A 15,731-nucleotide genomic window follows, 5' to 3' on the forward strand; every position below is an offset into this window, starting at 1 on the left:
ACTTGGTAGCCCAGGCTGGCCTCGAACTCACAGAGATCCGCCTGGCTCTGCCTCCCGAGTGCTGGGATTAAAGGCGTGCGCCACCACCGCCCGGCCTGCGCCACCACCGCCCGGCCCTTTTTGTGTCTTTGATGTGATTGCTGAGTTAAAAATTTTCTCCTTTATTCCTGTCATTAAAGATTTGTTGTGAGAAAAGTACTGGTGGTTGGCTTGCCTTTAATTAAAAAGAATTAAGTAATGATAAGTTCTTTAAACTTAAAAGAGCAGATAATTCTTTTACAGCTTTTCAAAGAAGGAAAAAGACCTTTTAATGCACAGGTAACTTTATTATGGTTTCACAATGTAAAATAAAATCGTTTTCCAGGAAATTGAATATAAATATAAAACAACCAAATAATAGAACATTTATAGTTATAATTATTTACAGACTTTGTTTTGAGACAGTTTCACTATGTAGTCCTGGCTGTCCTGGAACTCACTATGTAGATCAGGCTGACCTTGAACTCAGAGATCCACCTGCCTTTGTCTCCCAAGTTTTGGGATTAAAGGCATGCACTGTCACTCCAGACATTTACAGACTTATTTTTAAAGCAAGAATTTTAAAATGAATCACTTTTTTTCTGAATCTAATCCTCCTAGGTCTTGAAACCTTCAGTGATGTTAAAAACATTTGTTCCTGCATGGAATACTAATATTTTCTCATTAAAGTATAATTTGTTCAGGCGGGTCACAGCATAAACTTAAGTGTGGTCATTACACATTTGAAACGCATATGTTAAATAGCTGTCATCTTGGAACACTGTAAGCTTTGGTTTCTATTAAATTTAATTTAGTTTCTAAAAAATATCCCACTTGGGTTTTTTTCTTTTCAATGCTCCACCTTTCTCATGAAAAGAATGATACTCCTTTTGTAAGTATATCTGCTTCATAAGACTTGGAATCCACAACAATTACACACTACAGAGGAAGACTGATCAGTTCCAACTTCCTTGTCCTCTCTGGCTAATTTTAGATGTAAAAACTCTTAAATTCTTTTATGCATACAATGTATACTTCAAGCAAAATTGCTATAAATAGGAAAATACAAAGCTTTTGTTTTAGGTTCTCACAGAATAAGTACATTTCCCTTCCCTGTCAACTACATTTTGACCGGGCACAACATGGTAACCTGGTGTGCATTAGAAAAGGCAGTCTTTGGATGAGCTCCTATTTTGAAGATTTGGGGAAGGGTATTAAGTCAACAGAGTGGCACCTCTGGTCTCCTCATGGCCCCTCCACAGAGATGTAGCAAGAGAGTTGAGAGAGTAAGTTCCAAGAAGAGAAGGAAGCCTAGTAGTCATCCACTAAAAAAAAAGAAGAAGAATGATATTTTCCTTTGCTATTTATTTCCTTAACGAAAGAAAGGGTCAAAAGCCAATTAATTCTTACTTTCAATGGTAAGAATGCAGGTACTTGCTGCAGAGCCTTTATTGTTGACTGCTTTACACATATATTCTCCTCCATCTTCCGGGAAAGTTTCTGGTAAATAGAGGCAGTAAGTTTCGCCTCTTTCAATGTACTGATAGTCTTCTCCGTCCTGCAGCATTTCTCCTTCAAACCACCATGTGATTTCTGGTTTGGGTTCTCCTGTTACTTTAACAGTGAATCTAACTGGCTCACTGTCTACAACTGAGGTATTTCTTAGAGGCTTTTTGAACCATGGAGCTCCTGATCTCGTTTGCTCTTCATCTTCAGTAGTGGAGCCATTAATGATGCTACCTTCTTCTTCTTCCTCATCTTCTCTTTTCTATATTAAAATAAGTGCATTTATCAAGTCATTATTTTTAGTAATAGAAGTTTGACGATAAAAAAAAAACAGGATAGTGCTCATTGCTAGAGCATTTAGCTAGCATGCATGGTGCCCTGGGTTTCATTGATTATACTACTTTCTAAACCATTCCAATGGCTTGAAAGCAATGAAGACAACTTAATTACTTGCAAATGGGTTTAGAACTCCCTCTCTGTTAATGTAGATGCATACCTTCTGTAGTGCTGCATCAATTTCTTTCTGTTCAAACTGCATTCGTAGTAACTTCTGTTCTTCTATTCTCCGTTGTTCTTCTTCTTTTCTTGCCTTAGCCATTTGTTCAAATCTGGCTTTCATGTTCACTTTATGAGTAAAGGGAGATTCACTTTTTTTTGCAGGCCTTACATCAACATCATCTTCCTTAAAAACAAAAAAAAATAAAAGTTGCTTGCTGAGAACTTAATGCGTTAATGTTTAGGGACAAAATATTTAACGTTTAATTTGCTTTGTGTGATACTGTAGCCGTTTAGGTATTTAGGGAAAGTGGGTTAGTAGTTGTAAAACAATTTATAATACTTTAGTTCCACTTCAAAGGCCAGCATCTTACTGGACTCCTGGCCTGTTGTGCCCAGCTCACTCAGTACTTCATTTAATAGTGCTAATAGTAAAAATGTTATTTTGTGTTTTTATGTACACACACCTCTTCACAGAGTATCATATACAGTGGCAACTTAAAAATACAAGTTCTTAAGTATTTCTTCACCCTACTACATACTAAAATCTGTTGCTTTTGGGGATTTTAGAAGTGAATTTATGTAATTTATATGTCAAGGAAATGGAGAAGCATCTGGCATATGTGGGAAGTGTGAGTAAGGTGAGTCATCTATTCATAGGTGAACTTTGGAAGCCAGGAAAAGAAAAGGGCAGGACTACCTATCAAAAGGTGTGGGTGTAGTGTAATGTTTGATAAGATGGTATCAAACAGACTGGTTCCAAAGGTTACCTTTTTGGTTTTGTTAACTTTTTAAACAGTTTGTGTGTAGGACTGTTTGCCTGCAGTACTGTATGTGTATGCAGTGCCTGTGGGTGCCAGAAAAGGGGTCATTCTCTGGAACTGGACAGTTAGAGATGATAGTGAGCTGTTCTGTGGGTGCCCTGAAAAGATACCCAGTCCTATGAAAGAGCAGTAGGTTCATTTAACCTCCAAGCCATTTCAGCATGTGAGACCTCCAGGTTATGTTATGCCAAGGACTGAAGCCAGGGCTTCCTGAATACTACACTCATACTGCCAACTGAGCTACTTCCACAGCCATAAATTAAAGCCTTCATTGGTCTCTGAAAAAAATTCACCGTTGTTACCATAGTACTGTGGGGAATTGTGGGAGGGGGTGGTGGTTGTAAAATATCCAACTAAAGGGAAATTGGGAAACAAGCTATAGATTGATTAATTCTATAAGAAAATCTTGGCTCATGGGCATGTACATGCTTTCATCTGTTTGGAAGTTTCTTGGTTTCCCAGGTAACACTTTAGTTGTATTTAGGGAAATCCCAGAACATGAGATAACTTGATAGCCTACAGGTGCATTATTTTTGTGCTGCTTATTTACCCTCAGATGTTGACTAGTTACCAGTGATAACTGTGATTGTGTCCTGGGGCTGGTGACACACCTACCCAATATGCACAGGGCCCACAGCACCACAGAAGTGAGAACAGTCAAGGCCAGCCTGAGCTGCATAAGATCTAGTGCTTTGATAGTGGTTTGCTTTCATTATCACAGATCTTGCCAAATATGTGAAAATAGTTAAGCCAGTATAATAACTACTGTTTTAACTGAATCCTAATAAGATATATAATTTCCTTTCTACGATTTAGCACAAAACTTTGTGCAAGTTCATTACTTTCCATTGCTTCCTCAAAACTGCATTTAGAAAATGCTGTTTGACTAGGCAGAAGAATTGTTCTTGACTTAACAGAATGTCAAACAGTAAGACGTCAGTTTATCTTTCCTAAAACCTTTGGGGAGGTAGGCTGGAACATTCTAAGAAAGTCATGTTTTAAATGGAATGAGTGTCACAGGGCACCGATAGCCAGGATGTTAAAGCAACTGTTCTCTTGGGATACAGTAAGACATTAGAAGACCAAGTAAGAGGCTGAGAGTGTAGCTCCATTGGCAGAATGAGTGTCTAGCATGCATGAGTCCTCAAATGTGATCCTTTTCTTTATGCCTGCATGTGGTGGCCTAAGGCTTCATGAAAGTGGAGAGTGCTGTGGGATGGTCTGTATGTCAAGTGTGTTGCTGATTGGTCAATAAATAAATCACTGATTGGCCAGTGGCTAGGCAGGAAGTATAGGCGGGACAAGGAGGAGAATAAAGCCGGGAAGTGTAAGGCTGAGAGAGAGACACTGCCAGCCGCCACGATGAGAAACAGCATGTGAAGATGCCGGTGAGCCACGAGCCACGTGGCAAGGTATAGATTAATAGAAATGGATTAATTTAAGCTGTAAGAACACTTAGCAAGAAGCCTGCCACGGCCATACAGTTTGTAAGCAATATAAGTCTCTGTGTTTACTTGGTCGGGTCTGAGCGGCTGTGAGACTGGCAGGTGAGAGAGATTGGTCCTTACTGTGGGCCAGGCAGGAACACTCTAGCTACAGGAGATGAGAAGGTGGTATCTTTTGATGCCATCTTGGGATACAGAAGACAAAAATACTATAAGGCATTTAATTGCTTAGCCAAATAGGTGATGTAAAGTGCTATAAGAGTGGACGTTTGATTCCCCCATCCCCACAGGGTTTCTCTGTGTAACCTTGGCTGTTCTGGAACTCCCTCTATAGACAGGTTGGCCTAGAACTCAGAGATCCACCTGCCTAGTGCTGAGATTAAAGACATGCACCACCACCACCCACCTTGACATTGGATTCTTTAATCAAAGGTTACAATGGGTGAATTCAACCTTGAAAAGAAGTCTGGAATCCTAGTTTTGAAGACAATTAGTAACCCCCACCCCAAGAAAAGTTCTCACTGGCCAGCCTGGAACTCGAACATTAAAAGCATAAATCTGCCTTTGGATGAAAGGAGTGGACCACCACTCCCCTACGAACATTGATAGTTCTCAACAGAACAAGATGTAGGGGTAGGAGAGAATTGGAGGGGAAGTCCATCACTGGAAGTTAACACTTTACCTAAAGTTCTTAAAGGCCCTTAATGACCTTTAATCCAAGGTGGATAGAATAGACTTACACATCCTTCAGTAGAAACAATTGAGAACACCCTAATCTGACATCTAAGAGCCAGAAGTAAAGCATCAAACATACCGGTTTTATATTTACTGATTTTATAATGACTAACAAAAGAACAACTGCTTGGTAGACTGGGGTTTTGTTTAAGACATGGTCTCTTAACTTACTTTGTTTTGTACAACATGGCCAGTAAATATTAGTGTTCTCCAATCATAACTAGACTATTTTGCTACTTCCCACAGTTACCCATAATTTCACAACATACACATGCTTGCATCTTACTAAGCTCAGAACCAGTGTCACGCTCCCTTTACCTTGATGAACACAATTTAATACCTCACCAGACCTGATAAATCTAGCATCAGCTGGTTCCCTGGTGATGGTGGCACAATAGTGAGGTCCTCAACAACCATGTAGAAGAAAACTTCCAAGCATAATGGTGCATGCCTGTAATCCCAGTGCTCAGGAGATGGAAGCAGGAGAATCAAGACTTGAGGGTTTACCTGTTACCTAGCTCTTGGTCCTGCCTTTATGACGGTTTTCCACTTCCTCCATCATGATCCTAGAATTCTTTAGTAGCAGTATTTAAGATTTCTATTATAATGTCATTTTTGCTGATTACAGTTCCTGTAAGGTGAAGTGCTTTCAACAAGCCATAAAGTACTTTGACAACTCCATAACCTACTTAGTTGAGTTATGCCACTATAGAGTTCTTGGGATCTGTTTTCTAGTCCCTCAAATAAATTAGTACAATCTTTGTTAACTTCCATTGTCTTTCATTCTGGAATTTTCTTACTGCAACATTTCTTAATGCGAGAATACTTTACAAACGAGAAGATAACCTTTGACCCTAAAGGCTGAACATTATTTCCACAGGATAATAGGTAAAACATTCCTTGCAGAAAGCATTTCAGAAACAAAAGCAGGTATTGAGGATAACACCTGCCTGGTTAAAGCATGGAGTCTGGAATGGTGTAGAAAGGCAGGACACACGGGGTAAGGAGCAAAGCATCAGTGGTCTAGAATGCTAAGGTTGAATCAACTATGGCTTGGATCACAAGGCATTGTGGAAGGATTTTCTGCATTAACCCCAAAGGAGGCCAGGTAGCATCAGAAGAGGCTAGGACAGTGCTATAACTTCCATTAGGCTGAAATGCCTCAGACCCCTATAAATTTTGAGTATACTATGTCCATGGAATTACACAGCAATAGATGGATGGCATACCACACAATAGGTTGTTTTTAGTCAAACCCTTGTGTATCCCCAAAACAACTTGCCTAACTAACTGTCACCTTGCTTTGCTTATTTCTAAATTTTATTTGCTAGCATTCCACCTTTTTTTTCCCTCCCATTTTCACCCTATCCATTCCTCCCTCCTCATCCTTTTGGACTCTTAAGTGCAATTTGAGCTAACTGGTCTTTTGCTATTTAGTTTCCAGATTATTACATATATACCAATAAGGAACTGTAAATACTAAGACTTACTCAAGGTCAAGGTTATAACAAATACAATAATAATTACCTCGTGGAAGTTTTCTGCTTCTCGCTCTTTAATTTCAAGGTCAATTGCTCTCCTCTTTGCTCGTTCTTCTTCTATCTTTTTCTGTATTTCTTTTTCAGACAGCTGTCCAATTTTTTCAAACTTGCTTTTTAGACTTTTAGCTTGAATAGAACCACTTCTCTTTAATTTGATTAATTCTTCGTATTCTCTACTCAATCCAAAACTTTCATTTTCTTCTTCTTCCTTCAAAAGATTAAGATTTCTGTATGTTGAATATCAGCAAATTACAATAGATTCCCCTCTCAGCTGTGTGTGTGTGGGAAGTATGTTCCAAGACAACCAAACAGATGCCTGGAAGCCACAGGTCAAATGGAATCTTATACATACTATGTTTTAAGAGTTTTATTTCTGGGTTTGGAGAGAGAGCTTAGTGGTAAAGAGCACTGGCTAGTCTTCTAGAGGATCTGGGTTCAGTACCTAATACTCACATGGAGACTTATAAACCTTTAGCTCCAGCTCCAGGAGATCTGACATCCTCTTCTGGCCTGCTGGCACTGCTTGCATGTGGTGCCACACACACATGCAGTCAAAACACCCATATGCATAAAATAAGTTTCAAATAAGAAAAAACTTACTTAAGAACTTCCAACCTTCCACATAAAGGAAGCCCTGTACAACTCTTTGGCAGCCAGATAGGCTCCCAAGGTGGATTACTGAGTTCGAGGCCAGCCTGGTCTACAGAGCAAGTTACAGGAGAGCCAAGGCTACATAAACCCTGTCTCAAAAAGCAAAACACAAACTTTTCTTTGGCATACTTAATTGCTAGTATCAATACTATTGTGCTTTGAGCCCACAATTAAATAGAATATTGATTACAAATTTTTTAGATCTTATTTTTTTACATGTATAAATGCTTTGTCTGTATGATGTGTGTGTGCCACATACATGCCCTGTGTAGGTCAGAATAGGGCATCAGATCCCCTAGAACTGGAGTTAACCCATGATTATGGGCCAATGACGTGGGTGCTGGGAATTGAATCTCAGTCTTTTGGAAAAACAGCTTTACTATCTTTTTGACATTGCATCAGGACACTGTTACCTACAAGGTTCACACAGGAGAAACAGACAATTTAGTTACAATAAATCAATAACTAAAAAGATCTCAATATTTTAAGTGAGTTTTCAGTTTTGTTTCAGGCAACATTCCTAGCTACATTCTACCAGGTTAGACACACACCTATATTTGTGTGTGTGTGTGTGTGTGTGTGTGTGTGTGTGTGTCATAAGAGTATGTCAGATATCCTTATGTGGTTAATAATACATAAAGGTCACAATAGAACAATATAAGGGAAACAATTAGATCTCTAAGTGAATATTCTTCCACCTCACCTCTCCCATTTCTTGTCTCAGTTGCTCAAATCCCTGTTTCTCCATTTCTAGTTTATGCCTCCGTTCCTCCTCTGTTCGTCGTCTTTCTTCTTCCATTTTTTGTTTTAATAATTCTTCAAAATTAATCTCCAGTTTTCCAGGCATCAAAGATTCTTGAGAAACTGTTTTATATATCTCTGGAGAATCATCATCTAATACCTATTTAAAATAAATTTTTTTTTTCAGAATTGTGCATACTAAAAAGTATTTCTTGTAGAAACAGATTTCTTGAATAAAAGTGTTTCATGTTGATCTAAAACTTCAGAAATCATAAGCTATTTCATAACTCAAACCAATAAACAAGGGAGTATTATCAAAAATGTAAGACTAGGGTATCTGGTGTAGAGGATGGTGACCATCTACATCTATTCTCCATTCAAATGAACAAAAAACTATTTATACAATGATGTTTTTTAATGACATTGAGAACATTTTAATTGGATTGAAGTGAATCTCCAAATCTGGTCACTGAAATAGGACATTTTAGTTAAGTCATAGTCTTGTCTTAATGAGTTGGTTACATCTGGATCATCATGAGCTTTTACCAGAAAAACAAACAAAAAGCCTTAAGCCATAATTTTATTGTGCAGAAGTTTTGCTGCCAAGATGTTTTAAAGAAATAATAGTTAATATATTCTTAGAACTGCCAGGTCCACTTATAGATACATATATTTAGCTAACCCTGTAACCATAGAAAATAGCTTAGAATACATATCCTTGCTTTACATGTGAGGAACCTGAGGAACTGACTGAAAAGTAACTTGTCCAAAGTCAACAGGAATACCAGCTAGCAAAGCCAGAAGCCAGGCTTCAGAATATTTCCAATAAGATTATAAATGATGTCATACCTGTAGAAAACTGTCATGGTGAAGCCTATTGTTCTGTATGCTACAAGAAATTCATTAGAAATGTGAACAATTAACAGACAGTTTTTTTTCATAATTTTGTAAATTTCTATGGGTAATTAATTTGATTGTGACCTTGGGCAAGCCACTTATCTCTTTAAGCCACCCTGTGACAACTTTACAGTTCTCACAGGATTAAATGAAGCTTGGAAATACTTAGTGCTCTGTCTGTCTAACGGGGGCGGGGGGGGAGCGGGCATGCAGGTGTCAAAAAAATATTTTCAGGAGTCAGTTCTCTCTTCCTAGCATGCAACTGTTCATCAGGCATGAACTAGCATGAACTCAGGTCATCAGGCTTAGTAATATCTTTATCCAGCTGAGCCATCTTCCATCCTCCTGGTCCCCAATAACAGTTTTATTATACTATCACGTCCTGAATACAAGCAATCCCCAAATTGCAACTAAAACCTTTGCTTGTAAATTGTGGATGTCAGATAAATTTTACCATGAAAAATAATTTCATTCTGTTTTTCTGTCTTCTGAAAAGAAACACTTCTATATCTGATCTGAACTGTGGCCTGCCTGCAGACATGGACACGGAGTAAGACCTCTCCTGGGCTCATAGGCAAGGAAGCAAGCAAATTAGGACTTGGTCCCAGGCAAGGAATAGCGACAGTGATACGGATTACAGCAGTGAAGGTGGGAGAGTGAGTCAGGGGTTGAATCAATGGGAGTTTGTAGCCACTGGAGCACGAAGGAAAGGTGAAGGCACATGTTTCAGGCTCCTGAGTTTCTAATTTGAGTGAACGGGCAAATTGGTTGATCAGATAGCCATTTTACAAACATTAACATGGCATGAGAAGCTTACCTTTGTGACAAATTAAGTATCAGTGTATAAGAGAGAATGATGGGTATTTTAAAGAGTTAGATAATTAGGATTAAATGGCTTTGGTCATCTAAAATAAATGGAGTGGGATAAAACTGGCAAGAATAAAAGAGGGGCAGCAGAGAAGGGAATGGAAGGAAAGAAGGAACAAGAAGGAGGGAACTACATGGGAAATTCCCTGCCTTTTCTTTTCTTGACGCTCAGATCTAGTCTAGAATATATATCTTTCCAGAGAGGGATGATAGTTCCCAACCCTTTATGCCAGGCATGGAATTGGTAATCAGAACCCTTTCAACATAATTGAAGGAAATGCTGACTGGTGCCTGGTGTTTAAAACCTATTTGGCATTCAAACGCTTGCTACAGATTTCCAAGATGATAGGGTTTTCCTCAGAGTCTGTCTAATCATTTCATTTACACCCTCTAAAAGCTGAATCCCTAGGCTGGGCTTGATAGCTTAGTCAGTAAAGTCCTCGTCTTACAAGCTTGAGGATCAATCCCTAGAACACATGTAAATGAGGTGCACACCTCTAATTCCAGCACTGAGAAGGCAGAGACAGGATTCCTCAGACTGCTAGCCACTCCAGTCTTAAAAGAGGACAGCATTCCTGAGGATGACACCCAAGGTGGTTGTCTGCCTTTTCATAGCTTGCACAAGTGTACACACGATGTGCACACATGCTGAATCCCCAAATCCTGTTGAGTTAGCATCTTCTTACCATGCTTCTCCTTGCTTCAGCAAATGCTGCCTTCTCTTCCTCGATTCTCCTTCGGGCCTCCTCCTCTGCTCTCCTTTTTTCATCCTCTCTCCTTTGCCTTTCTATTTCTTCAAAACTCAGTTTGAGTTTTCCAGGGCGATATTCTTTAAAAACTTGTTCTGTATCTTGGTTTTCATCCTCCTCATTTACCTAATAAAGAAACTATGCATTACTAAAAGTTGAGATTCATTGGAACAGAAATGGACTGCCAGTGAAAGGCATGTGGTTAGCAACTTGACAGAGTATTTCTATGCTCCCAGAATACTTAATCCAAAGCCTCTTCCTTTTTATTTTGTATCTTTATTTTTGAATTTTTGAGACAGGGTCTGTCTAAATAGTCCTGGCTGTCCTGGAACTCACTATGTAAACCTGGTTGACCTTGAAGTCAGAGAGATCTACCTGCCTCTTCCTCCCAAGTGCTGGGATTAAAAGCTACCATGCCTAGCCAAATCCTCTTCCTTTTCAATGTCCTATATGATAAAATAATAAAATGTGGAGAAGTTACAAATAAAAATGTATTCAATTAAATAAAATTTCTCACGCTTTTGAATAAAAGAGGCTGCATAACACATTTGAAAGGGCTTACCTGACTTAATTGTCATAAATAAATGGTTTGTATTTAGAGCTCAGGTACATAGAGAGACAGAGAGAGAGAGAGAGAGAGAGAGAGAGAGGAGTGTCCAGAGAGGCTGAGACACTTTAATCCCAGCTTTCACAGAGGCAGGTGGATCTCTGTGAGTTCAAGGCCAGCCAGGTTTACATAGTGAGTTCCAGGGCAGCAAGAGCTACAGCAAAACCCTGACTCAAAAACATTTCAAAAGAAAGAAAAATAAAATTTCCTCACTTTGAACTATGGTGATTTTCCTTACTAATCAAGATAAAAGACTGCCATCTAGTATTATTTTATATAAAATTCATTTCACAATTATTTGCTCATCTAAATATTAACTGAAACCTATTATTTATTAACTATTTCATTTAGCTGATTACCAGTTATATTAAAATGTGCAGGTATTGTCTAAAAATGAGTAACATTTTATTTGATTTTTTTTTCCAGAGGTGAGGACCAAATCCAGGGCCTTGAGCTTGCTAAGCAAGCGCTCTACCACTGATCTAAATCCCCAACCCCTATTTATTTGATTTTGAGACAGTCTTACTTTACAGACCAGGCTGGCCTGGAACTCACAGAGACCTGTCTGCCCCTGCCTCTCAAATGCTAGGATTAAATGCATATACCACCACACCTGGCCAAAAGTAATAACATTTTAAATAAATGTCTAGAAATGGTGAGCTATAATCCTCATAATTTTATTAATGAAAGCTGATAAAGAAAGTCGTGGTAACTTTGAAATGATAGCTATTCATTTTCAAATTCTCAAAATAAGACTGGAATCCACGCTTCCTTTTCTTTCTTTCTTTCTTTCTTTTCTTTCTTTCTTTCTTTCTTTCTTTCTTATTATGTATACAGTGTTCTGTCTGCACACATCCCTGCAGGCCAGAAGAGGGCACCAGATCTCATTATAGATGGTTGTGAGCCACCATGTGGTTGCTGGGAATTGAACTCAGGACCTCTGGAAGAACAGCCAGTGCTCCTAACCGCTGAGCCATCTCTCCAGCCCCCTTTTCTTTTTATCGTAGAGAATTAGTGGGGATTAAATCTCTGGCCTGTGCATGCTAGACAAGTGCACTATCACTGAGTATATTCACTAAGTTACCCACGTTGACCTTTAACTCTGACTGACTCTGTGGTCCAGGCTAGTCTTGAATGTGTGCTCTTCCTCACCCTCCCAAGCAGCTGGAATTATAGACCTGTGCTCCTCAAATGAAATTCATAATTTGACTCATTTGACTTGAAAATGTCCTACAACCATACCCTTAAATATACTGCTTAACTTACACATGAAGAGAAACCAGATGCATTGAGTAATATCTGTATATTAATATAGTATACAGTATTAAAATAAATATTTGAAGCATGTTGGACAAAATTCCCCAAAGTTAAAGCTCAAAGAAAATACAGATAAGTTATAGGTGTATATATTGTATATAAATATATCTATGGTTTCAAAGCCATGCCTGGGATTTGAATAGTGTCAGTGGTAGAGCACCTGTTTACCATGCACTAGGCCCTGGATCCAAGCCATATACTTGGAAAAATAAGACAATGAAATGAGCTTTCCCCATGTAGAGAGAGCTGCAGTCAGCCTCATGCGAAGCTTCCCCCTGAAGGGCACAGCTAGTGCATATAGACACTTGCCATGTGCCTCCTGGCTTCCTCAAAGGCACGCCTCTCTTCCTCTAAGCGCCTTCTCGCTTCCTCTTCAGCTTGCTTCTTGCGATTTTCTTGTCTTTGTCGCTCCAGTTCTTCAAAAGTTAATTTCAATTTTCCAGGAAAATGTGATTCTTTTTTGGCCTCAGTTTCATCATCCTATGAAAACAATCTTGTTACCCAAAGGACAATTGCTATTAACTAAATTTTGGATTTGTTCTTATAAAAAAATTACCATGACTAATGAAAGACACTTTGCTTCCTTGAGAGATCGGCACTCTTCTTCATATCTTCTTTTATCTTCTTCATAATTAAGCCTCTCATTCCCTTGTTCTTTCTCCAGGTCCTCAGGATTCTTTATTTTTCCAGATTTTTTGTATGATTTTGCAGGCACCACTGTTATAAGCAGTGAGTCATCACCTTCCTATATATAAGATAAACAATTAGCATCCATTTTCTTAATAAAAATGTAGGTGGTAGGGTACTTCACCTCCATAATTGGTGACTTACATTGCTGTCAAGGCTATGAAGGATAAAAAAAACTTATTTTTAAACTAGTTACTCTTAAATACATCTTTCTCTGAACTCACTGTGCATTAATGAAGTTTACTGAGATCCGTTGATGGCAGTTTCAAGAAACATTCTGTGTTTTGGAAGACTGTAGTAACATTGCCTGATTTTAGACAATCTATACATTAATTGCACAAAAGGTAATGTGCATGTGAGCATACTTCAAACCAATTTGATGGTGGATAGTTTGGGCTTAAACATATAGCCGAGATTTCTCCACAATCTGCTTCTCTATCCAAGTGTCTCAGTACTTAATAAAGGAGTATTCAATGAGAAAAGCCATTGAATATTCACCCAAGTGATGTACTAAAATAGTATAGATAAAGCTGTAAAGGCTTCATCCTATTAAAGTTTAAAACAAAATCTGTTTGTTTATTTGTTTGGAGACAGGTTTCTCTGTGTAGCCCTGACTGCCCTGGGACTCACTCTGTAGACCAGGCTGGCCTCTAACTCAGAGATCCACTTGCCTCTGCCTCCTGAGTGCTGGAATGAGCTATGCACCACTACACCTAGCTAAAATGCATTATCTTAAAATTGATTTTAATTGTTTTTACTACAAATTTATCATTACCTCAAACTTTTCAAAAATAAAAATTATAAACTGTAACACATGCTCCTAAAGTAAATTTTTTCCCAAATTTTGTAGTATAATTTTAGGCACACCATCAAATTGGTTGGTGGGATTTTAACCTTGCTACTTAGTTGGTCTGTGTTTTTGTGGTTATTGGACATTCCTTCATGTGATACACACTGCCCTCTCCACTGGTATGTGAAAACCAGAACTCGAGCTCTTAGGGACTCTGAGGAAAGAAGACAAATGATGAACTGGAAACTGCCTTTTAAAAGTTTCAGCTTTCAACAGCCTCAGATGTTAGTTCAGGAAACAGCCTCACGGGCCCTGTCCTCAAGACCCAACTGTGCAGGCAGAAGCATACTTTCTTTAAACACATTACAGTGTTTGAAAGTGCCAAAGTATGCTCTTGCCTTTACAGAACATTCTTGACTTTTGTTATTGTGAGATTTATAATCAATAGTGAAATAAAAGCCCCTGCATATCCTTGGATTACAAGATAATTTGTGAATCATGTAATTTTCAGTGAATGTTTCATTAAAGGAAACGTCTGTTACCTCTGATGCAGATTCGGTTCCCGTATTGTTTATGTCCTCAATCTATTGAATGAGAATTTCATATCGTTACATTACATTGAATTTCCTGCTTGGTGCTTTTAAACATACAACTGAAAAGTAATTTAGCCATGTCTTCTGGTAAAATTTCAACTTTTTTTTTTTTTTTTTTTTTTTTTTTTTTTTAAAGATTTATTTATTTATTATGGACACATTGTTCTGCCTGCATATATGTCTACAGGCCAGAAGAGGGCACCAGATCTTTTTACAGATGGTTGTGAGCCACCATGTGGTTGCCGGGAATTGAACTCAGGACCTCTGGAAGAACAGTCGGTGCTCTTAACCTCTGAGCCATCTCTCCAGCCCAAATTTCAACTTTTGACTGTGAGCTTACAAGGAACAATTTTTAATTTAGTAGCAATTTAAACTGAGATACACAAAAATGCCCCTCCATCCTCTGCCCCTGCAATAGCAGAAGGAAAAATCTATCATAAGCAATCAAATGGTTGTGACCCTATTTCTTATCAAAAAATGTCTGGCAAAAATGTAACTGATACAATAATAAAGTGTGGTAGAAATATCAGCTAGATTGGAAGAGAGGATAGTTCTGGTACATATTTTGGCCACATCAAATTGGGAAAAGGCCATCATCTAAAGTTAGAGCACATTTCTCTGAAGAAACATCATTAGGTTAGCTTGGTAGGCAGGCTGATATCTTAGCCAACTGCTGAAAGAAAGAAAATGGGTGATTTTAAGGATGCAGTGCTTGAAATTTCAGGAAAAGGACACAAACAACAGACAAGAAGGATCACAAAGGCCGGCAGGGTCTACAGAGTAAGTTCCAGGACAGTCAGGACCACACAGACAAACCCAGCTTGAAAAACAAACAAAGCAAAAAAGAACTGTCTTAGAGTGAACATTTAGCCAGGATGATCTCTATGAGTTTGAGATCAGCCTCATCTATGTATAAAGTTCCAGGCCAGCCAGGGCCATATAGTGATACCATGTCTCAAATAAAAATAAAATTTAAAGTAACTTATATTTTAATAATAAATAGTTTTATCAGAATAATTTTATACTACAAAATTTAATTTTTGAGAATAATTTGTTTTATTACGAATTACTCATTAAACTGACTTGCCATATAAATGGAATAGATTTTTTCAATGATGTATCATACTAAATAAAATTTAATGGCTCTCTAATAAGATAATTACAGAATAAGTTGTTTTCCAATGAATAATCAAAGTAATTCCTCAATAAAAAGTTCCATGAAATGTGAGAAGGCAGACCCTGAGAATGCAGGAAAGAGAAACAATTCA

The 15,731-nt window shown here is 38.2% G+C and overlaps 1 protein-coding gene across 7 annotated transcripts in view; it reads right to left on the reverse strand.

Annotated features, from left to right (window-relative positions):
• Positions 1-116: 116 nt before the first annotated feature.
• Positions 117-15,731, reverse strand: part of Nexn (nexilin F-actin binding protein) — a 33,529-nt gene continuing 17,914 nt past the window's right edge. For 5 of the 7 annotated variants that reach the window (XM_052730928.1, XM_052730925.1, XM_052730923.1 and 2 more), the window contains exons 6-14: positions 14,413-14,454; positions 12,950-13,138; positions 12,703-12,873; positions 10,407-10,595; positions 7,919-8,116; positions 6,551-6,772; positions 2,021-2,206; positions 1,429-1,786; positions 117-1,343 (exon numbers count right to left, since the gene is read on the reverse strand). In XM_052730928.1, coding sequence (XP_052586888.1) covers positions 1,330-1,343; positions 1,429-1,786; positions 2,021-2,206; positions 6,551-6,772; positions 7,919-8,116; positions 10,407-10,595; positions 12,703-12,873; positions 12,950-13,138; positions 14,413-14,454 — 1,569 coding nt within the window. In that variant the 3' untranslated portion in view covers positions 117-1,329. The remainder of the gene's footprint in view (positions 1,344-1,428; positions 1,787-2,020; positions 2,207-6,550; positions 6,773-7,918; positions 8,117-10,406; positions 10,596-12,702; positions 12,874-12,949; positions 13,139-14,412; positions 14,455-15,731) is intronic. The other 2 variants (XM_052730924.1, XM_052730929.1) reach the window with 2 other exon arrangements.

The sequence above is a fragment of the Peromyscus californicus genome, unplaced genomic scaffold, assembly GCF_007827085.1.
Source record: "Peromyscus californicus insignis strain IS unplaced genomic scaffold, ASM782708v3 Scaffold_9__1_contigs__length_137607984, whole genome shotgun sequence".
Classification (NCBI taxonomy): Eukaryota; Metazoa; Chordata; class Mammalia; order Rodentia; family Cricetidae; genus Peromyscus; species Peromyscus californicus.